The sequence below is a fragment of the Gamsiella multidivaricata genome (genome assembly GCF_025024155.1).
Source record: "Gamsiella multidivaricata strain RSA 2152 chromosome Unknown BC939scaffold_39, whole genome shotgun sequence".
NCBI lineage: Eukaryota > Fungi > Mortierellomycota > Mortierellomycetes > Mortierellales > Mortierellaceae > Gamsiella > Gamsiella multidivaricata.
In genome coordinates this window covers 75,398-96,367 of record NW_026251747.1, presented here as the reverse complement: position 1 = coordinate 96,367, position 20,970 = coordinate 75,398, and the positions used below count along the sequence as shown (strand labels likewise).

At 49.7% G+C, this 20,970-nt stretch overlaps 6 protein-coding genes across 6 annotated transcripts; 2 read left to right on the top strand and 4 right to left on the bottom strand.

The window, feature by feature from the left end:
* Positions 1-2: 2 nt before the first annotated feature.
* BC939DRAFT_453859 (Centromere/kinetochore Zw10-domain-containing protein) lies at positions 3-4,242 on the bottom strand. The gene is made up of 13 exons (XM_051555990.1): positions 3,454-4,242; positions 3,220-3,357; positions 3,012-3,119; positions 2,849-2,929; positions 2,704-2,769; positions 2,219-2,615; positions 1,870-2,145; positions 1,592-1,750; positions 1,358-1,505; positions 1,007-1,265; positions 710-853; positions 403-621; positions 3-308 (listed from the first exon to the last, which is right to left on the bottom strand). The coding sequence occupies exons 1-13, from the start codon at positions 3,793-3,795 to the stop codon at positions 78-80; spliced, it is 2,568 nt and encodes an 855-aa protein (XP_051411415.1). The 5' UTR covers positions 3,796-4,242; the 3' UTR covers positions 3-77.
* A 170-nt stretch (positions 4,243-4,412) lies between these two features.
* On the top strand, positions 4,413-9,371 carry BC939DRAFT_503847 (SNF2 family N-terminal domain-containing protein; the record flags this gene model as incomplete). The annotated part of the gene is made up of 6 exons (XM_051560452.1): positions 4,413-5,972; positions 6,083-6,528; positions 6,605-7,864; positions 7,960-8,760; positions 8,842-8,953; positions 9,045-9,371. The coding sequence occupies 6 exons, from the start codon at positions 4,413-4,415 to the stop codon at positions 9,369-9,371; spliced, it is 4,506 nt and encodes a 1,501-aa protein (XP_051411414.1).
* An 852-nt stretch (positions 9,372-10,223) lies between these two features.
* On the top strand, positions 10,224-11,058 carry BC939DRAFT_503846 (uncharacterized protein; the record flags this gene model as incomplete). The annotated part of the gene is made up of 2 exons (XM_051560451.1): positions 10,224-10,366; positions 10,722-11,058. 2 exons carry the CDS (start codon positions 10,224-10,226, stop codon positions 11,056-11,058), a joined length of 480 nt encoding a protein of 159 aa, XP_051411413.1.
* A 567-nt stretch (positions 11,059-11,625) lies between these two features.
* On the bottom strand, positions 11,626-12,416 carry BC939DRAFT_453856 (uncharacterized protein; the record flags this gene model as incomplete). The annotated part of the gene is made up of 2 exons (XM_051555989.1): positions 12,287-12,416; positions 11,626-12,201 (listed from the first exon to the last, which is right to left on the bottom strand). Coding segments are annotated over exons 1-2 (428 nt in total), but the record flags the coding sequence as incomplete, so codon positions are not given.
* Positions 12,417-12,800: 384 nt separating this feature from the next.
* BC939DRAFT_453854 (Dbl homology domain-containing protein) lies at positions 12,801-15,644 on the bottom strand. The gene is made up of 6 exons (XM_051555988.1): positions 14,619-15,644; positions 14,420-14,518; positions 14,154-14,321; positions 13,416-14,058; positions 13,129-13,320; positions 12,801-13,022 (listed from the first exon to the last, which is right to left on the bottom strand). The coding sequence occupies exons 1-6, from the start codon at positions 15,531-15,533 to the stop codon at positions 12,895-12,897; spliced, it is 2,145 nt and encodes a 714-aa protein (XP_051411411.1). The 5' UTR covers positions 15,534-15,644; the 3' UTR covers positions 12,801-12,894.
* Positions 15,645-20,400, bottom strand: BC939DRAFT_453853 (uncharacterized protein). The gene is made up of 6 exons (XM_051555987.1): positions 20,100-20,400; positions 19,917-19,980; positions 17,163-19,804; positions 16,455-17,078; positions 16,167-16,364; positions 15,645-16,075 (listed from the first exon to the last, which is right to left on the bottom strand). Exons 1-6 carry the CDS (start codon positions 20,221-20,223, stop codon positions 15,873-15,875), a joined length of 3,855 nt encoding a protein of 1,284 aa, XP_051411410.1. The 5' UTR covers positions 20,224-20,400; the 3' UTR covers positions 15,645-15,872.
* Between the last annotated feature and the right edge of the window lie 570 nt (positions 20,401-20,970).

Genomic DNA, 20,970 nt, shown 5'->3' with positions numbered 1-20,970 from the left:
TTTCTTCTTGTATTTGGTTATTAGAAAGGAATTGTGTTATGGGGTGTTTAGTGATAAGGAGTGTCTAATACGGTCATTCATCTACGGGATAGGAGCAAAGGGTGACCTTGCTCGATCTCCTCGAGATTGTGCTGGCGAAGAGGCGTATCCGCAAATAGGGCACACAAAAGATTGGAAAGCTCGCGCTCTCGGAACATGTGCAGCTGTCCAGCTCTGAACCGCGTCATGATCTCTGCAAATGATAGCTCAAGAATATCTGTCAACAGCTGGAACTTTTCCCAGGATGGCACAAAGTAGTGAATCGGGTCCTAGATGTCAAGCGGTGCAATAAAGACGTCAATAAAGCAGATCTCTCTCTTTCAACATAATAATGCATTTTTTTCAATGAAAGACAGAGCTTACTTCATGATGAAATGCGTCCCCTTTTGTTTGCTCCACCAGCGGTCCTGCTGAATCGAACTGATCTTCACACTCAAACACAATGCCACACAGAGCTGCCAGTTTATGCGACTCCTTTTCAGAAATATCCGTCAATGCCTCCAGCTCCTTAATGATCCTAATGATAGCGTCGTCCAGTAGCTTCCCGAGAACCCTGTAAAAGGTCATTGGCGATAGTGTCGACTAGAGCACAAAAAGAAAGGTAGCAAAAGACACCTGTGAGTGCCACGGCGAGACTTTCAAACGTGCAATATCAACGTTCGATATATACCTTCCACGCCTTGCCCAGATGCTTGAAAACGAGGACAACCTGCTTCATCGCTCGCTGACAAGCAGCGAAATTACCCTCTTGGCTGCTATCCTGGAATCCTCCTGCCCCATCTATGCTCTGCATCAACTCTTCTCGTTGTTTTTGCTAAAAGGACCACGTTAATGGCCTGCTGTAAGTCTTTTGTGGTAAAGAAATAAAACATACATGCATACATGCATACATACATACACACATACACACACACACACACATGTAGGTATAGACAAGGACAGTATTGCACAGAATATGAGGACGTACCATTTGAATATCCAGCCATTTCTTGGCGAGCTCTTTCAGCGCAGGAATGACATCGTCGTATTGAACCTCATCCATCCCAGGAATCCCATCCTCCAACCGAGCAGGCACTTGTTCCAACTCCCAGGCAATATACATACAATCGGTATAGAACAATATTGCTAGTGCAGGAACGTTCGTCAGGGTTCGAGCATGGTGAACCGGCATCAAGGCGCGATAGAGATCGATGAGTGAACGCGTAGCCTGGTACAAATGTGGAGCCCTAAATTTTTCACAAGAGTAGGGTAAGTAAACGGAGTGGCGAACTCTTTCATGTGTTTATTGAGCAGCATTCAAACCATGGACATAACTTACGCCGCCTCACTCAAAGAATGAGCATCATGGAGAGTGTTCAATACCATATCCATCAGTTGGCTTGATTTTATCGAAACAGACGACTCCTTCAGATCCAGGTCAGGATCGTGAATTCGACCCCAGTCGCCTCCGTCGCTTTCAGGGCCACCTAATTGATGTAGATAATCAAACCCAGGGTTTCAGTAACTACGCCTATAGTACATCAAGTGCTAGTGACATTTGCTTGCTCCGCACCTTCTCTGCCCAGGTCCCGTACTGGTATGGACTTGAAGTCATCACTCATGATCACGGCCCGTCCGATTTTCAGTAATGTATCTCTCTTGAGGTTGGTATAGTGGATGTCAATATGTTCGACAAAGTCCCTTAGCTCCCGATCCGCCTCCGTTAGAAACCCTGTATCAATAGGAAGATGGAGGGCAATGAAGTGCAAAAGATCCATTAGCACCAAAGACGCGAATAGACGGTCCACGCAAGATAAAATAAAAATAAAAATGCCATTTCAACAGCCATACCCATTGCAATTAGCTCGTCCTCGAATTGAGTGGCAATGGAGGCGATGGATCCAAAGTTGTTCAGCCCTTCGACATCGGTAGGCACTATCTTTGAAAGGTAGTGCTTTGATATCAAAGCGCATGTTTCCTTGGCGATATTCCGTCCAATGAAGTATGTGAGGATTTCTGTGTCGGACGAAAACTCCTCCGCGTTGAATTCTGGACTCGAGTAGCCGCCCAGGAATATATCCTGGTGGATGTACCGAAATACCCGCTGAACCTGGCCGAAAAGATCGTCTGCTGCAAAGTTAGCGATCCATATATCCAAGGTCCTTCGCGCTACTGTGAAAGGTATTTGACATCCAATTACCTCCGCCTTGTCCCTGCTCATAGTAAAGTGATATGGACGATCCTTCTGCAGAGGCATAGTTTCCTGAACTGTTGACCTGAAGACGGACCTGATGGTGGTGCTGAACAAGAGGCTGTATTAAATGGCGAATGAGTGCCTTTTGAAGTGGCCTCAGTTTTTCTGTCGCGACATCCAGTAGTCTCAATGCGCGAACGAGCTCGTGCCACCTGATAGTTCCTGGTGTAGATGCGGAACTGGAGCGTGTCAATGAAAGTGGTGGGACCTTGACGTTGTATGAAAGCACAAGGCCGAACTTTTGCACTGCATCGTTATCGCTTGAATGTTCTACGCGTATAGCTCCTGCTATGAGCTCGTCCAGCATCTGGTCGGTTGCCTCCGTCATCCTGGTGCATTGCTCCTGGTTGATTGGATTAGAGATCGGCGTTACTTCAAACCGCACTTCCATCAATATCCAAAATCGATAGCGCGTCGCTTTACCAACGTACTGTGAGAGACTTTGTGATTTGTGATGCAGCCACGCCTGCGTTTGGAGGCTGTGCAAGAGTCTTGGTCTAGATCATCAGAAGTTTGTTAGAGGCGAACCGAATGACTCTGTCAAGGTCCAGAGACGTGTAGAATGTATAAACTTACAGCCTGCTGAATACAATGCCCAGCCTGAAGAATCTTTCCTGCATCCATGTAGTCCTCGTACTGAGAAAGAATATCCTCGACCTTAGTGTGCAAAATGAAGCGTTAGATTTTTCGATGCGTCCTTAACGATGGAGACGCGTATATCCAAGAAGGCGGTGCGTACCCGCGAGAAATGCTTCAGGCCCTCCACGATGCCATTGTTCTCTTGCACTTTGTACAATATCTCATGGTGATTCACCAGTGCCGACATCACCGATTGTCTTAAGCCAGTCTATCGCATGAAGGCATGATGGCGGGTTAGCATGAAAGCAGACCCTGTAACATTGTAGACAATCTTCACATGCGAAAGCTGCTGTCCGGTTTGGCCTTACCTCTGGGTGAATAGTCTGAGATGTCATATCTTCGGCCTGCCGCAAGAGTCCATTGATCTTGTCCTTGAGCTCCAACGAGTATTCAAACGATTCCGAGAACGCGCTGTAATTAGCGAGCAGCTTTTTATATACCTGGGCCTAGTTTACCATAGCGAGATCCGAGATTGAGTATAAGGATGGAAGTGATACGTTTATCGCCAGTTCATTAAGGATACCGATCCTGATGGGGCTTACTTTGATGGTCTGCATCTCTGTGTCCAAGCTCGCGGCTGCCTGCATGAGTTCATCCATTGTCACTGCTTCCACCGTCTCCTCATCGCGCGACTGGTCCTGTGAGAGCTCATGGGTGTTCTGTGGCGAGAATGAGCTCGCCGGTTCGCCCAGCTGCGACGTGACAAAGCGCGCAAAGTTATGGCTGGATATGGTCGAGGTTGCCATGTTCGTTGTCCCTGTATGTCCTATGATTGTCCTGGTCGATAAAGGAAAGCAAGCTGTTGAATTGAAAGAGAGTTCTTTCAAAAGCGCAATGGTGACTGTTAGTGTATCAAGCTTTACCATCTCTTCCATGTCTTTCATGAACGAAGGATCTCACTTTCGCCATCGACACCCGGACACTCTCAAAAGCCAATAGCCCGCAACAAAGCCAATAAACCACGCGTGAATACTGCACTGAGCTAGAAAGTAGAGCATGTATGACCTTACTTACCCCGCCATATACTCCACGCACTGGAGCACCTTTCTAGGAACACACGATATACCCACTCTATCCTTTCAGTGCCTCACTCTTTCCCGCCTCGCTCCCTTCCTTATGCGCTCGTAACTGGCCTTACCAGTCAAACTGAACACATCCACAACAGCTGCAATTGACCCTCTCTCGGATATAGGCGTTCAGTAGATAATGACAGGATGATATTCCTACCCCATGGATATCAATGTGCCTGCCTGTCTGGCTGCCCAGGAGCCCCAATGGTCATTGTTGCGTCCCTTTCCCCTTACCAACCCGCAGTGCATTTGCAATTGGCCTGATATTGTACCAGTGCATTTTTTTGCGCATACGCTGCGCAATTGCGCTGCAGATAAAGTACGGAAGCGCGCTAGAAGTGACTGTGAGCACCTCAGTGATGGCCAAAGCACTCGCTTCCCTCAACTTTGCGTTCTTTCACTCCTCCTCCACAGATCGCACCACTATAACCATGTCGACATCCATAATTCCACAGTCCGCTTGGGCTCTGCTTCAGGAAGTATTTGCTCATCGGTGCTCGCGATGCAAGATGGATCAGTCGCCGCAGGAGGTTCGTAGGATTAGGAAAATTTCGCACCTCGACGACTCACACGAACCATCACCCAAAAGACGACTTCTGGAAGACGACGTCGTAACCGTTGGAGGTGACAGTAGACAGGGGCCAAGCATAGAGCACAATGGGACTACCAGCCGGGAGCGAAATATGGATGATTGGATCCTAGCACGACAATGGCATGAACCCCTAGGAGCAGTTTCCTTGCAATTGCCCTGCGGACATCCATTCGTTCCAGATTCACTACCAAAACTCTCGGTCATATACCAAGAGGGCGCCATCATGGCGATGCTGAAAGGCGATATCCTCGCGATGAGGCAGGACGATCAAGAGGATCTATCTTGGGGCGACCATGGCATTCGCAACGGATTCCGCAGTCGAACCCTTTTCGCTGCCCTGCATGCCTTAAAGTATACCAAGCAGATCGAAATCGACGCAACAGTCTCATGGATCGAATCCTCCTCAACTCTCCAGATCAACTTCAGTATCTTTTTACATATAAGTCTACTGTCGAAATCGCTGTCCTGTAAGGGTGCATTCAACTCAGGAATGCAAGATCTGATCCGCTTTCTGTTTCCTCCGTCCCTCGATTCTCGCCATTTCACGAATAACGCTATCAAGGATCTCTACACTCATCTTAAACCAGCTGCAACTACGGAGCCTCCTTCAGGAATCCAGCCGGCATCGCTCCTGCCTCAGCTGCTATTATTCCAAAGGCGATCGGTTGCTTGGTGTCTCAAGCGTGAATGCGGCATTGTTAATGTTTCAGGAGAGGTGGAATACGAGGAGCCAGCTCTGATCGATAAATTGCCGCTTTCTTGGGAGCAGATTTCGACACCTGGAGAAGTGGACCTATTTATCAACCGCCCTTGCGGTCTACTGTGCCTGGCGGATCCGGACTTGCTGATTTCTGAGCCAGAGCCTAGGGGTGGCATCTTAGCGGAGGAAATGGGTTTGGGAAAGACAGTGGAGATGCTCGCCCTCATCGTGCTGAACCGGCGGAAACTGGATCTGCCTCAAGTGTCTGTAGGCGCTTCAGAGACACAGGTACTGGAGCAGCAATTATCGGAGGCACACTTGGACGACCCGACTCGAGCGGAGACAGCTGCGAACAGGAGAAGTGGCAATAATTCAAAATCATCCACTGCAGAGACGCCACTAATCAAGAGTGCGGCGACCCTCATCATCACTCCACTCTCTATCATGCACCAGTGGGCGGGTGAAATTGAAAACCACGCGCCATCCTTGCGGGTGTTTATCTACGAGGAATCAGCGCACGAACGCATAACAGCGGAGGAACTCGCCCAATATGATATTGTTCTCACTACATATCCGGTACTATCCAAGGAGGTTAACTATACAACTCATTATGACCGACCCCGTCGATACGAACGCCTATACGTCCCTCGAAGGAGCCCTTTTGTTCAAATCGACTGGTGGCGAGTATGCCTTGACGAGGTATGGCACTGCCTTGTCTCATTTGATGATTTTTTTTTTTTTTTTTTTTGGAAAATCAAGGCACGATGTTGGAGGCGCTGACCGAGCACTTGACACGATCCTCGTCATAGGCCCAGATGATCGAGGGAGTAACAGTGTCGCAAGCGGCTGCGATGACTCTTTTGATTCCTAGAGTGATGTCTTGGGCTATCAGTGGAACACCCATTCGAAGGAATGTCGAGGACCTCCATTCTCTTCTCGCATTCTTGAATCAGGAGCCCATCGCATCCAACAAGCGTTTGTGGAAACTTCTCACGTCATTTAGCTTCCGTTCTACGTTTGTCTCGAGCTATCAAAGGATCATGCATCGATATGCCAAGAGAGATGTCGTTCAGGAGCTTGCACTTCCTCCTCAGCTCAGGCTCACTTACGGCATTCATTTCACGGAGATTGAGCGCGCCAACTATACGGAGAAATGGGAGCAGTGCCTCGCGGAGTGCGATGTTAACATCGCGAACGATAACAGCGAGGAGGCTGAGAAACTTCAGTCATGGTTCATGCGTCTTCGGCAAACTTGGTATGTGAATCAAGGCGGTTGCTTTGTTTTGACATCGAACTGGACCAAGGCTATCATCTAATCCTTTATATTTCAGCTGTCACCCGCAGATTGGATCTCGGAACAAAGAGGCGCTCGGTAGGACGAACCTGAGGACGATTGATGAAGTCCTGGATGCTATGGTTCAGCAAAATAACACACAACTCTTTACTAAGGAGAGAACTCAGTTTGGCATCAAGCTAAAGCGCGCCGTCCTCAATTCGCGGATACACAAAGACGCCTCAGAGCTACGACTGTTCCTGATTCTTGAGAACGAAGCCGCACAGCAAGTGAGTAAATGGGATGCAAAGTTCCAGGAGCAGCGTGGTAAACGCGCCGAAGAGCGCGAACTGCGACGTGCAGATGCCATTGATAAAGGAAAGGGAGTCGCACAGGAAACGTCGAGGCAAGAGGAAGATGGTATGGCAGATGATATCGACATCTTGGGCAAGTCAAAGCTGAATGCTGATGACGCTTACGAACAGGCCATGCTTCGTCACCGAGATTGGCTGGAGCAGCACCATAGAATTGTGTTCTTTACTGCTGGATTCCATCATGACCTGGGGATGGAGCCGGAAGAAACAGAGTATTACAAGCGGGCAGAGGACATTCGACAGCAGATTTTGGGTCTGGCAGAGCAAAAGTTTAACAAGGTGCTGTCATTCGTGCAGGAGGTTGTACAGCGCGTAGCACTTGATGGTAAATACATCATCCCGGCCTCAAAGTTCGCAGGAGGCATTGAGCTGCGCCGACATCTAGAGCAACTGGAGTTTGTTAGGAGCCTGCTGAACGAACAGCTGGAAATTGTGGCTCAATGGAGGCGTGATCTTGTTGAAAAGCTAACCCAGCCGCTGATGCAGGATGGAGAGGATGGCGAACAATACCAGTATTCGATTGATCTTCAGCACACGCTCGAATCATATCTGCACTTTTACGGACGCATGCTACTGCTTCGAAAGGACATCATCTCTGGATCAGACGAAGCTATCGCCAATCATGTCGCCAGTGTCGAGAAGCAAAAGGAGCACGCAGATATGGTCCGACGACGCGAGAACAGGATTCGGACGTTCAAGAGAAAGGCAGGCGAGGAGGAGATATCCAAGAAAGAGGAAGACCTTGACACGCGACTGGAGAGGGAGATGAACGATTTGATCAAACCAGAACTGGCTTCAAGTATGCGAAGCATACGCGCTGCCATGAAACCTCTTGCAAATGACGCAGCTGGGCCCAATCCAGAGAGACAGATGGCTGAGTTGGAGGATTTGCGCTTAAAGGACGAACAGAGCCGTCAAACGAAAGTGGTCCTTGAGTTGGAGAGGTAAGAGGCTCTTTTGCGATCGTATGCATGGCAATTGACTCTGTGTCCATGACGCTGATGCTAACGGGTGTTTATTGCGAACTCTCTTTGCATAGAGAAATATCCTATTTCCGTACATTAACCGCAGCACGCACAGTTTACTACCGTCAGCTGCAGGTGATATCCGATACTGTCCGCGATATCGAGTCGAATGATCCTGAGGAGGACATTGGCGACTGCTTGCAGGAAGAGAACAAGCTGCAATTGGAAATCACGCGCCTGATAGCGAAGCAGCGGTACCTGGAGCACCTCGCTGAAGATAGTGGCCAAGGGAGCCAGACTGACGAGGAGAAAATTTGCTTGATCTGTCGTACTCCATACGAGCTGGGATTGATGACTGAATGCGGACATGTATTTTGCGAGCACTGCCTTCTGGAATGGACCAAGATTCACTCGAAATGCCCTTCCTGTAACAGTGTGATATCGAGGAGGAGATTGACCCGGGTAACTATGACTGGTCTTGGGGTTACTACCTCTGAGGCTGAACCCAATGCTGCATCGGCAGAACCCGGGCCATCATCGTCATCTCCTTCAACTGCGGTCAAGGAACCACAGCATGGAGCTAACTTGCGTCTGGTTCCGGAAGTTATACGACGAGTGACTGTCCAGGATGGATACGGCAGCAAGATCGACAGCATTGTTCGTCATATCGCCTTCCTGGTTCGAGAGGATCCTAATACGAAGTGCCTGGTGTTCTCGCAATGGGCCAACCTGTTGAAGTTGTTGGGTAATAGTTTGAGGGATAATCAGATTGGATTTGTCAAGTTGGATGGGGCCTCAGTCAAAGCTGCAGTGAAGCAGTTCAAGGAGAGCCGGGATAAGCACGTCTTTATGCTGCATGCCAAATCGCAATCCGCGTAAGTTGATCTTCTGCGCATGCTACTCTTTTCATTTATATTTACGCGTACGCTAATCCACCCCTCTTAATTTTCCTACAGCGGACTGACCCTATTATCGGCGACACACATTTTTATCTGCGAGCCACTTGTAAACCCAGTGCTGCAGGCCCAAGCTGTGAGTCGTGTTCACCGTATTGGGCAAACCAAGGAGGTACTTACAACTGAAGTAACAAAACTATGACAGTTGATATTCAGGCGGAAATATGCCTTGATTACTGACAACCACACTTTTCTTGCTTTAGACATTTGTGCACTACTATTTGATTCAGAATACTGTAGAGATCCCTTGCTTCGACCTGTTTGAACGTAGGCAGGCTGCAGCCGCAGGTGCCACGAACGACCATGATTCTAATGACGACAAACAAGGTAGTGGAACATCGACACTCACATCGATGAGCCATGATGCGACAAGCGAGAAGAGTGCTGCCGGATTTGACGCCGATATTGCCATGACGGCCTCTGAGGTCGCGAGGGCACAGAACAGAAACGGGGAGCTAGTGAAGCTGGAAGATTTGAAGTACTGCTTCAGAGTCCAAAAGCAGATGAATTTGACAGCTGCCATGCAGTAAACTGGGCCCTGACGCTTCTTCTGAGTAACTCTCGTCTCGAACGACACATGAACGGAGTTACGAATGCATGTGATCCGACGGCTGTAATAGTCAGCCATGTATGTACCAGTGTCGGCAATTAGGCCATAAAGTCAAACTAAAATATCTTTGCCACAAGAGCGCATGCCTGTCTCATATTCGATGAATAATCTCTTCAAGAAAGTGCCTTTAGCCATTCTCTTCGATCTTCCGGCCATGTTTGTGTAGTAAACTTCCATTCTTCAAATGCTCCAACGGTGGAATGCGCGCTGTCATTGAGATTGTGAGGAAAAGCAGCAGCAATCGTGCCCAGCTACTTTATCATCTATTAGTAAATATCGAGAACAGCAATATGATGACAGATAGGCAAGAGAAAAGGGAAAGGACGGATTACAGGTAGATGGGCGGGAACCCTTGTAGGCACGAGTTGAATAAAAGCAAGCGCGTTGCTGTGAGTGACTAGGCTGATGAATTCTTTACTTCTCTGCTACTTTTATCCGTGTCTGAATATGACAATCGATCAGTGCTTTCATAGTTCCTTTGGAGCCCCAAGAGGATCCGAGAAGCGGTGCTTTTTTGTGGCAGAAACGCGTCCTGAGCCATATTCAACGACCCTATACGGCGCGATATACGAATGTATTCGTTACTGTTGGCTAGAGAAGTGTTGTATACTCTGCCGTATATTCAACGAGCCTCTACGAGTATACAACAGAGCGGTTTTCATCCATTTTGCTGCTTGAATAAATATTTTCACATAAAGAAAAAAAAAATTCACGTCCTCCCAACTGCTTCCTCACTCACCACACATACCCCCACCATCCCTATTATTTTCCCATGTCCAAGAAGAGGCACCATCTCAGCGAGCGCCAGCTCCTCATACAGGAGTACGAGCGCGGCTTCCTTCAAGCCTACCAAGGCTACATCCAGGGACTCGAGCTCCGTTCCGAATCGCTACCATACATACCCTGGGCATATGGGTCAGTCCTTCCGCAGCTCTATCAGACGCGTCGACGTTGTTTTTGTTATGACTAGTCATCTTGTTGGTGGAGGTGAAGGAAAAGAACCCAAGTGCGTAGATATTTAAAGCGGTAATTTCCTGGATTCTTTAACGGGAATCTTCCTCTACACTACCTCTCCACCTTTCAACCTGCTCCATTCCTTGAACATGAGCTATCATATCCAACAGTGCACAAGTCAGCTGCCCCCCCCCCCCCACCTTCTGAAAGTTCATGCGCTCTATCCCCTAACATGAATGCTACTCCTTCTCCATTTCCACCTTTCCAATCAACACTCGACGAGGCACCTCGACCTGTTATTGTACCTTTCTTTCAGAGCGCGTCTTTGCAGGCAATCATTTATGCTGCGACGCATCCAGGAACTTGAACAAGAAAAGCAGGAACTTAGACGCGAGATGCGAGTCCTCAAGGACCAACTGAGCGCGAGCGAAAGAGCGGCGATTAAGCTGCAGCTGGGTCATTGCAACGAGAAGGAAGAGGTGCGGAACAAATTTGCCCAAGAAAAAGAAGAGATGTGGAACAAATTTGCCAACGAAAAAGAAGTGCTTGTGCGTATGAGTACAATACAACACCAGATTGTTATGTGCGAGCTGGCGGCTACAAAGAAGGAGCTCGAACTGAGGGTTGCGCTTCTAATGAAAGAGTCCAAGTAGATACTAATAAATATCCGATCGATTTATTAAACCTTTTAATTCCTGCGTCGATGTCTGCTAGTACGGTTCTTATTTCTCAACACATATGCCTTCAGTCCCTCCCTCTTCCTCCTAGCCTCATTTCTATCCTCATGCTCTGCTTCAACCTGCCGCACATCATTCTCCACCAAATCATCATTATCACCATCTTCAGCAGCGGTGTTACCGACGTCTTGGAGCACCTCGTCATCCAGAATCTCCTCTGTTGCATCTTCACGAACGAAATTGTGCAAGACAACACATGCACAAATCCACTTGGATGCCCTTTCGATATCTTGAACGCACTTAATCACGACTAGCAAGTTTTAAAGAGACACAAACTTCACCTTGAGCATACCAAAAACATGCTCAATTTTGACCCGGGCCGCGCCATGAAGGGTATTAAAGCGTGCTTGATCTGCGTCAGCATTCCTGAATCTCGGAATAACAGTGGCTGTCAAGGCGTACGCTACATCGGCAAGTATATACTCCTGACCACTGGAGTACTCGTTTTTACGGGTATACAGGGGTGTCCTCTTGTAAGCCAACGCGTCATGAGTGGATCCGACGTAGCCGGTTGCAAAGTACGTAAATCGTCCCAAATGGTCGCAAACAGCAGTGGCTCCCATGGCGTAGTCGCACTTTCTTGTTATCCACGCGTTAGTCTCCCACGACGGACTCACGGCAAGAGGGAAAGAGACACCATCGACAGCACCAATGCACTCAGCAAAGCCGTGCTCCCGTTTATACATGTACCAGTCCTTGATTACAGCCTTGCGCGCATTGTCTGGCCACACGACATAGCGCTGAAATAGCTCGTCCAGTGCATTGATGCATCTCCATGTATACGCTGTAACTGAGCCGACACTGATACCTGTAACCCATGCTGTCATCAGAGCGGAGATCCCTTCTGAACCAAGGCGGAGGAGCGCAACCTTCAACTTAATAATGATGTCCTCCAAGGGTACATGTTCGTCTCCACGTCTGAAGTGATCGCTTCTGCTGAGCATCAATGCGATCCTCTGGAACTGGTCTTTGGTGAGACGCATGATGCCCTTGAATCTGACATCATTGCATGCGCTGAGGACGCGATCCCTTAAGTCCGTAGATGACGGTGCCTGAGTTCTAGGGATATCTTTAATGGCGTAAGAATCATTGTCTTCCATCATCACACACGCATTATAATCGAGAAAGTAGCTTGTGTTCTTACCTATTCCCATAAAGGAACTCCAAAATCTCGACAGTTGCTTCCAGCATTTGTAATCGAACAAGCCTCCTCTCCTTCGGGGTCTGCACGATAGTGATAGCAGCATCGGCAAACTCTCTCTCGTGCTTGTTAATGAGGTGTTGTTTATCAATGTAATTTGGCATCGTGCGAGGTGTGAAGAATGGTGGGTAGGTGAGAAAAAAGAAAGTTTTTTTTTTTTCTAGTGATGGATGCATGCATACTGCAGTAGAGATATCATCGGATTGATTTTTTTGGTGAGGGCTTATCAATTACAGGAGTTTTGCTTAACAAAATATTCATAATTGACAATGTGTGACTAAAAAAATCAATCCGCTTTGCATAGTGCGGCGTGCATGGTCAAAGTCGGTAACATTAGAGAGTTTTGACGGCAGGGAGTTCAACTACACCACTGGACATGGTAACTCATTTAAGTGCGCATAGACCTCATGAATATTTATTTCGTACATGGATCGCCTCATACGAGAGTCGCCAAAAATGGATGTGCGGAAAAAACCCCCGTTGGGGAGGTTTTTATTGAAAGAAAATCATCATCGTTTCATTAAAGAATATATATCGAACCAGTCGAGTGATTAAAGTGCCTTGTAGGACATGAAAAACTTGACATGAATGTCATCACCCAAGGTGGCCACAACTTCGGTACCTCGTTCTCCATATGGTACCACAGCATGGAAAGGAACCTGTGCACTACCTAGGAGCACTGTGAGCCCCAGCAACAAATAAACACACAAACACGTTCCTGAATGTTAGTCCCTGCGCTTTACTAAACCTCTTTAGTACAATTGACGACCAAAAAAAAAAATTACCATCAGGAGAGAACGGACTGCTGGACATGACTTTGACATTCAAGACCTGGATGAGATCCGTCATCGCGAAAATAACACTCTCCCGCCAAAGGATCGAGAACGTTCCTAAGAACGCGTGCTCCGTTGAAACCGCCCGGGTCGTGAAGAGCTGCTCGCCCAGCGAGATCGTGCACAGAAAAGATTTCGATTTCGCTAAGTTTTTTTAAAGCGCGTCAACAACGTTACACAAACCAGGTCAATGAGTCTGCACAGAACCGCGAGATTTCAAACATTGCTTGCCGCCTTACCAAATTCACGACTCGAAATAATCCCCTCGTTCACCCTAATAGTCATTGTGCCAATAGTCTCCGCCAACGGCGGACGAATCGAAGTTCTCATGCCATACCCCCTCGGTGCCTTCGCCAGCGCCTCAATCGCCTTCTCCATCGACGTCACCCAACCCCTCCGTTCCTTTGCCGAGCTCGCCTTCACATGCACAAGCGCTTGCAAGAACCCCTGGCTCTGTTGCAGCTGCTGCGAGGACTGCAGGTGTGCTGGTACACTACTATACTGCGCAGCGGCTGCTGGAGAGACAGGTGTAGTAATAACGATCGTAAATTTCAAATCATCTCCCTGGTCCGGTCGGACTTTGACCCTTTCCAGCGGAATCGGTGCTTGGTAGAGCGACCAGCCATGACTGTTATTGTTTTGTCCCCAATCCGAGTGGGATTGCGAAGATCCTTGGGAGTGTGAGCTATGAGGGTGCACGATCGAAGTGTAGGAGGGCGTTCTGGTGAGGGTGGAGTGGGCTCGTCCTGGGATGAAGAGGAGGAGGAGGTCATTGAAGAGATAGGCGTAGAGCTTTCGGCCGGACTTGGCCTTTCGAAGGTTTCCTTCGTACAGGATCTGTCGTCGACCGAGATATTTCGTCTCCGAAGTCAGCACCAATCCCTACATTATACACGTATAGAACCAAAGATAAAACGATGAGTGTTACACTGCCTGAGGACACCATACAGAAATTTAAGCCACAAAATAGAACATACCTCAGACATCTCACCCGCGGGCAGCTTGCGTTGAATATCTTCCAGCTGTTGCTTGGTTTCGCTGCTACGGATCGATTCGTTGATGCGATCCAAGAACTGCTCCGCTGAAGTAAGCGCTTCCGACAAGAGGAGGTGATCGATGTGATCCTCTTCCGTGTATTGGAGAATCTATTGAGATGCAGAGCAAACGGGGCTTTAGTCGCCAGAACTAACCGTGCTATCCAACATGGTTGTGCCTTGCAAACACCAACGTCTCAGGAATGCACCTTCTTGATCAAAAGAGGATATCGGGTGATGCGTTGAAGCGGTTGCAGCAAGAAACTAGAAATATCAAGCCCTCGGCAAGACGGCTTCGATTTCGCTTGCTATAAGAAAAGAAAAGGGGAGTGGAAAAGCAGCTGTCAGTTTTTTTCTACCGAAAACAATTCAACATAACGCGCGCGTCCTTTGACCACGAAATCTTACATTCAAAAAGTCCTGCAAAAGCCTGCTCTCGGCCATTCTCCTCGTCAGCAGGTTACTGGCATCGCGGTGGTTTGCGCAATAGCGCATAAAACAGTCTGCCCGCTCCACAATATGGCTGTTAATCACATCGCCGACTGCCAGCACCACTCCATTATCACTCCTTTGCCGCTCCACCAGCTCATCGACAATGCTTTGCGACAGTTCCAGCAGACTAGACCACTCCATAAAAATGGCCTGGCTCTCTGCTGGAGTGATGAGCCCTTGATCCAGCAGGGGCCGTTGAAATTCATCTCGAAGTAGATACAAATACGACAGGTACACTTGCTCCGTCGTGATCAGTTCGTGAATTGCCTCCTGTCTCTTCTTTTCTTTCTCGGTCAGCGTCTGAGAGATTTCCATTCTAACCGAAGAACTCCAGGAAGGAGAGCCGAGCATTGGGCTGGGGGACCGACTGAAAGACCCACGAGAATACGACGTACCGTTCGATGGGTTTTCAGACGCAAATCTGGGGTGAGGAGGATGGGTTTTGGTCATCACGTCGGAATGGCTGCCAGAACGCTGACGCGTCAATACTGTGGACTCTGTAGGGACAGCCAGGCGCGACGGCAATGCGCTCTCTGAATGCTTTCTCAGAAGCATGCCAGGTACTGAGGGGGCACTCATGGAAAGCGTGGAAGTGGTGAGATGATTTGATTTCGGATACGCTCCTGTAGGTCTGGGTGGTGGAGCTCGGTGCTTCGGCGCACGCGCAATTGCGATGGCAGGCGTGGTGCTCACGACGGAAGCAGCTAGCTTGGAGACAGGCGTATCATCTTTGTTACCGCCGTCCTCACTATCATCATCTTCATCATCGTCATCGTCATCATCAGACGACTCTGAGTCCGTATCAGAGTCATCAGATTCCGCGGTGGTCATTTCCTCTGCGGACTCGTATTCTGAAGAATCGCTGTCTGCATCCCTCACGGCTATTGAGCGTAAATGGCACAGCCAAAATAAAAGGTAGAAAAGAGAAACGATACATTCAGTTCTTGTTATTTCACGCTTGTTTTTTTTCTTGTTTTTTACTCCAACAATTGTATATCTTTAATAAATCTCAAAGTTCAGAGGTGCAAGGAAAGGGCAGACTACTCGACGCGACACCGCCTCATGCACAAACAGAGGGAGGGACTGCAACGATGAGAGTCTTCATCCCCGAGCTCCACATGGACGATACGCGCCAGAAAGAAATGAACGAACGGATAGCAATACAATGCACTAACCAATAGTGGATTGCCCGTCAATTTCTTCTAAATACGTGGCGGGAAGCATTCCAGTAACTCCCTGGGCATTCTTGGCGCGCCACCACAATGGGTCGGGTTTCTCCATGATCTCGACCTCATCACCAGCGTCCACTGAAAGCTCCTCCGCGCTCTGTCCTGCATAAGCGTAAAGGGCTTTAGCCTTTCCAATAGGAAGTTCTATTACAAAGCGTATCCAGCACGTTATCAGCAACATGTTCGCGCCTTACTAAGTTCAGTTGCACTGATGAAAAGACCGCAGTCTACTTACCGATAGCTGGGGCCTGGCCCTCGATATACTCTTCAAGATATGTGGCTGGAAGCATACCGACAACGCCCGAGGAACTCTGGGCTTTCCACCACTGAGGATCGGGTTTTTCAAGTACCTCAACAATGTCGCCTCGCTCGACTGCGAGCTCACCCTCGTTCTGGGCAGCGTAAGTGAAAAGCGCTTTGGCCTTGAATTTTTCTATTAGGCATATCCATTTGATGCATGTCAACAATCTTTCTGATCCATTAACAGTCAATTCAGTTAGCCTCGCATCTTTCCTGCTCTTACCAGCAACCTCCTGAATGTACGCTTTGGGGAGCCAGCCCTTGACCTTGTCGTCCTTTTCCGCGACACCATAGACCCAATCCACATTGTCGGCTTCCTTGGAAGGATAGATAAGCAGGTAGTCGTTGGCATCCAAGTTGATCTGGTCAGGGGCCATGGCGCTGTAATTCCAAAGGGCCTTAGCACGGCGGCCGCTCGAAAAGTCGACCTTGTTCTCAATGGAATCGTCAGCCTTGGCCGCTGGCTGCTGTGACGCTACAACAGCAGCTGCGGGCTGGGCCATTTCCTGGGCTGCTGGAGACTGAGCCACCGCTGCCAAAGGTAATGCTTCAGGCTCAGATGTTTGAGGCTCAGATGTTTGAGGCTCAGATGCTTCAGCAGGAGGATGACTAGCCAAGCGACCGAACCAGTCAGTACTCTCTCGTCTACTATCGTGATCCTCGGCCGGAGTATCCGCTCGTCCAGTCGCGATGCCCACCAACTTTTTAAGTGTAGGCATTCCACCGGCAAACAAACCTCCAAGGCTAGGCATACCCATAGGCCTATGATCCGAGTTGGATTCTATATGATCTGCCTCTTTATCCGTGGAGCTAGCTGATGCTGCGTTTTCTTCGCTCAAAACTCGCCCTAATAATATTCAACAGCATGATGAGTAATGGAACAGTTGCAGTGCCCTTGAAAGAAACATTCTCCGTTTAAATATCAACTCACCAACTCCTTTAGCTGTGCTCTTGTCTGTAGTGACAGCCTTCCTCAACCGGGCACCAGCTTGGATCTGGCTCAAAAGAGCTCCACGAGCGCCCTCGGCCTTGGGGAGAGAAGACGACCCAGATGCTGATGGAGCAGGTGGGGGAACTGGTATACCAGCCTGTGGGGCTGGAGGAGCAACTGGGATACCGGCTGGCGGAGCTGGAGGAGGAACAGGGATTCCAGCTGGAGGTGGTGGTGGTGGCGCCGGAGCTGAAGACGATGGCTTCAAGACATCGGTTGGTGGCATTGGGGGAGGAATAGGGATGGTACTGGTAGGTTGAGGAGGTGGCAACGGAATGGACGAGCCGGCGCTTGGCATGGGTGGTGGAGGAGGAGCGTTTGCCGATGGAGTCAAGATGTCCGAGGGAGGGACGACATCGGTTTTTACAACACTCGCAGACGTGGAGAACAGCTTCTGCGAGAGTTGGTCGACAAAGTTTACGTCCTTCTCTACGACATCCCAGCCATCTGAGGTGTCTTTCGAGTGCGAGGCATTCGTTGCTTGAGGCGTGCTGCCAGAGGACATCATGAGGAAGAAGGGATTGTTCGAGTTCGAGATAGCACTCGAGCTTCTAGAAGTAGCAGCCGGTGCAACAGGAAGAGTGGAGCTGACAGGGCTCGCCGTGTCCCAGTCGTCGTCAGATGAGGAGATCGACTTGCGGTGCTTTGCAAATGGGTTGTTATCGAGCGTGATGCGGATTCCCTGGATCTTGGGGGGCTCAGGAGCAGGAGTAGGGGCAGGGGCAGGGGCAGGGACAGGGACAGGGGGGGGAGTAGGGGCAGGGGGAGGAGCAGGAGCCGACTGTTGCTGCTGCTGCTGCTTGGCGGCCGCAGTTGATTGTGCGAATCGCTCTTTCCTCTCGCGTTCCTCCTGCTCTTCGCGCTCTCTCTCGAGCCGCTGAAGTTCCTGCTGCTCCCTCAGTCTACGCTCCGCTGCCTCTCGCTGCTCCTGTGCCTCTTTTTGAGCCTGACGTTCTGCATCCAAACGCTCCCGATCTCTTTGCTCCTGCTCAGCCCGGGTGTTACTCTCTTGGTTTGCCTTCAAATCCCTCTCTGCCTGTCGCTCCTGTTCCGCCTGACGACGTTTTGATTCTGCGTTGGCAAGCAACTTCTCTCTGGCCTGACGCTCAGCCTCCTCAAACTTGGCACTAGTATACGCGTCCACCTCAGACACAGCAGATGCTGGGGAAGGAGAACTGGTCTCTGCACGGCTGATATGGGCCTTTGCAAGGAGTTCGTTTTGGCGATCGCGCAAACGCTTCTCCGCTTGAGCTCGAATAATGGCACGGCGCTCCTCCGGGGTCTTGCCGGCGAGACTAACACTCGATAACGAGGGGGATGAGACGACTGAGGACGATGACGAGACTGGAAGCGAACACAAGACTGGGGTGGATGCATTCAGCCTGCTCTGCGAAGTCACCGAGGAATAAGCATGCGTAGTAGACGATGACGAGGATTGGTAAGAGGGAACAGAAGGCGGCTGAGGGTTGGCAGCAGGTTTGATCTCTTGAATAAAACGGCGTGCAATCTCGGACTGCACACCGGCTCCCTCCTCCCACCTTCGACGATCGTTATCGGAGCGACTGTCTCCAAATGGACGCGCATGAACGTCAAGATCTCGCTCAAGTTGGCGCATGATATCCTCAAGCCGACGAACGGCTGTCTCAACTTCAACGACGTTTTGTTCGCTGACATCCCTTTCAGCTCTGATACGAGCAGCCTGATCAGGGTCAATTCCTGCTTGGGCGGCGGAGGGAACAGGTTTTCCAGTGAGAGCGGCCATACGTTGGGCCTTCATAAGCGCAATTCTAGCCTTCATCCTGTCCTCTGCAGTAACAGCCCCTCCTGGTCCTGTTCCGGCAACGTTGGCATCTCCACCTGACGAATTTCCGGCCTTGAGTTTAGCGACCTCCAGACGGGACTCCTCCAAATTCTTATCGGCTTCACGCACCTTGCTCGCGAGTGCCGCGACGGATCTGAGCAATGCCGAAACTTCCTGGTCCATATTCCTGCGTTCCTCCCGAAGACGAGCAAGATCTTCGGATCCACTGGCGATTCGTCGGTGGATGCTTTCGTTTGATGAAACCATGAGTCTTGACTGTGCGTTCCTGATCTGCGCCTTCAAGTCCGCGATCTCCCTGTCCTCGCTTGAATCGGATTGGCCTGAGTTTTGAGAAAGTGTCGCCTCAAGGATCAATCGCTGTTCATTGATCTGCTTCTGCAGTCGTCCAACAGAGTTCTCTGAGGAACCATAGCTGCGACCTGATAATGCTGGGCTGCCGGAGGTATTTCCTCTACGGGCAGAAGACACGTATCCTACGTCGTCTGGGGCTCGGACGCTGAGACGTTTGGATACGGACGTGGAGGAGTTGGAGCCATAGGAACCCCAGTTAGTGGAACCGGTTTTGGAGGGGATATCGGTCATGAGCGATCTTTTCACAAAGTCGAGAGTCTCTGAGATGTCGCGTGAGGAAGGCGGGACAAGGTCGTCGGGCAAGACTGCGGGGATGTCGCCTCCATTCAGCTTTCGATAGACCAGATGCATGGCGACAGCGAATTCGTCCTTGTTGAGCTTTCCTTGATTATTAGGATCCGCGAGAGCCCTTTTTTAATTTTGGCGGCCAGACGTAAGTATAGACAATGAAGTGTTAATGGAACTGTATCTCAACAGCATTCCTACGAAAAGATTAGGATCATAATCAAAAGAAAACGTACCAGATGTGACCCAGGTCTGTCTGTGGGAGACCACTCAATCCAAAGATCTCACGCGCGCGTTCACCTACAAGAAAGAAGCCATTGACAAGAATCATGCACATATCAGCATACTATAATGGTGTTTTTTTTGTCTTTTTTTCAACTGGTCGTGTTATTCATATTGATTGCAAGAGATAAGTTTACCGCTGATGTAGCCGGAATGGTCGGGATCCCATTCCGAAAAGATCTGGTCATACTGGGCCTTTTCTTCGCGGGACACGGCCCAGCCAGGACGGGCGGGCTGGTACTGTTGCTGGTGCTGTATCATGCCATACTGCTGCTGCTGTTGGAACAGGGGTTGACCGAAGCCGGCATTGTATTGGAAGTTGTTGCCGACAGCAGAGTGGTAGAACTGTTGCTGCTGTTGTTGCTGAAGCTGCTGTTGCTGCTGTTGTTGCTGAAGCTGCTGTTGCTGCTGTTGTTGCTGAAGCTGCTGCTGCTGCTGCTGAAGTTGCTGCTGGTACTGGAACTGCTGGTACTGCTGCTGCTGCTGCTGTTGCTGCTGTTGCTGCTGCTGGTTGCTGAGGTTATTGTACATTGCAGGGTGGTCCCAACTCTGAAGCTGCGCCGAGAGACGGAGTGGCAAGGAGAGCGAGAGTATGAGGGGGAAAGAGAGATAGAGAGAGAGAGAGAGTGAGAGAGTAAGTGAGCGATTGATGAAGAAGGATGATGGGGGGAATGAATAGAAAAAAAAGAGAGGGATGAGGAATGTGTGTATGAGAGCAATACGGCGCCCGCCCATTTCCTGTGACGTGAACTTGCCCGTTGCCAGCGATCGACCTCCCGCGCGTTTCGTTGATGAGATGGCCCTTGCTGCTGTGTGGGCTGATTCAATCAAGGCGATCCCTTCCCCCCCTCCCCCTCCAGCCTGGCATCCCTCTCCCCTTGTCCCTGTCCCTGACACCCCTTTCCCCCCTTCCCCTGTCCCCTTTTTCTCTTTTCCTCTTTTCCTCTCCCTTTTTCTTTCGTTTCTCGCTGCTGTCTGTTTTTGTTTGTTTTTTGTTATCCCGTGTCC

What these genes read in the sequence shown, in the direction of transcription:
- BC939DRAFT_453854 (XM_051555988.1), bottom strand. Translation starts at nt 15,533, where the DNA reads ATGACCACCGCGGAATCTGATGACTCTGATACGGACTCAGAGTCGTCT. An exon ending in ATCCTCTTTTGATCAAGAAG is followed by an intron (nt 14,322 to 14,419) that starts GTGCATTCCTGA and finishes GCATCTCAATAG; the next exon opens with ATTCTCCAATACACGGAAGA. An exon ending in TATTTCGAGTCGTGAATTTG is followed by an intron (nt 13,321 to 13,415) that starts GTAAGGCGGCAA and finishes AAAAAAACTTAG; the next exon opens with CGAAATCGAAATCTTTTCTG.
- BC939DRAFT_453853 (XM_051555987.1), bottom strand. Translation starts at nt 20,223, where the DNA reads ATGATACAGCACCAGCAACAGTACCAGCCCGCCCGTCCTGGCTGGGCC. An exon ending in ACAGACCTGGGTCACATCTG is followed by an intron (nt 19,805 to 19,916) that starts GTACGTTTTCTT and finishes AAATTAAAAAAG; the next exon opens with GGCTCTCGCGGATCCTAATA. An exon ending in GAGCACAGCTAAAGGAGTTG is followed by an intron (nt 17,079 to 17,162) that starts GTGAGTTGATAT and finishes GAATATTATTAG; the next exon opens with GGCGAGTTTTGAGCGAAGAA.
- BC939DRAFT_453859 (XM_051555990.1), bottom strand. Translation starts at nt 3,795, where the DNA reads ATGAAAGACATGGAAGAGATGGTAAAGCTTGATACACTAACAGTCACC. An exon ending in GGACGAGCTAATTGCAATGG is followed by an intron (nt 1,751 to 1,869) that starts GTATGGCTGTTG and finishes CTATTGATACAG; the next exon opens with GGTTTCTAACGGAGGCGGAT. An exon ending in ACGGGACCTGGGCAGAGAAG is followed by an intron (nt 1,506 to 1,591) that starts GTGCGGAGCAAG and finishes TACATCAATTAG; the next exon opens with GTGGCCCTGAAAGCGACGGA.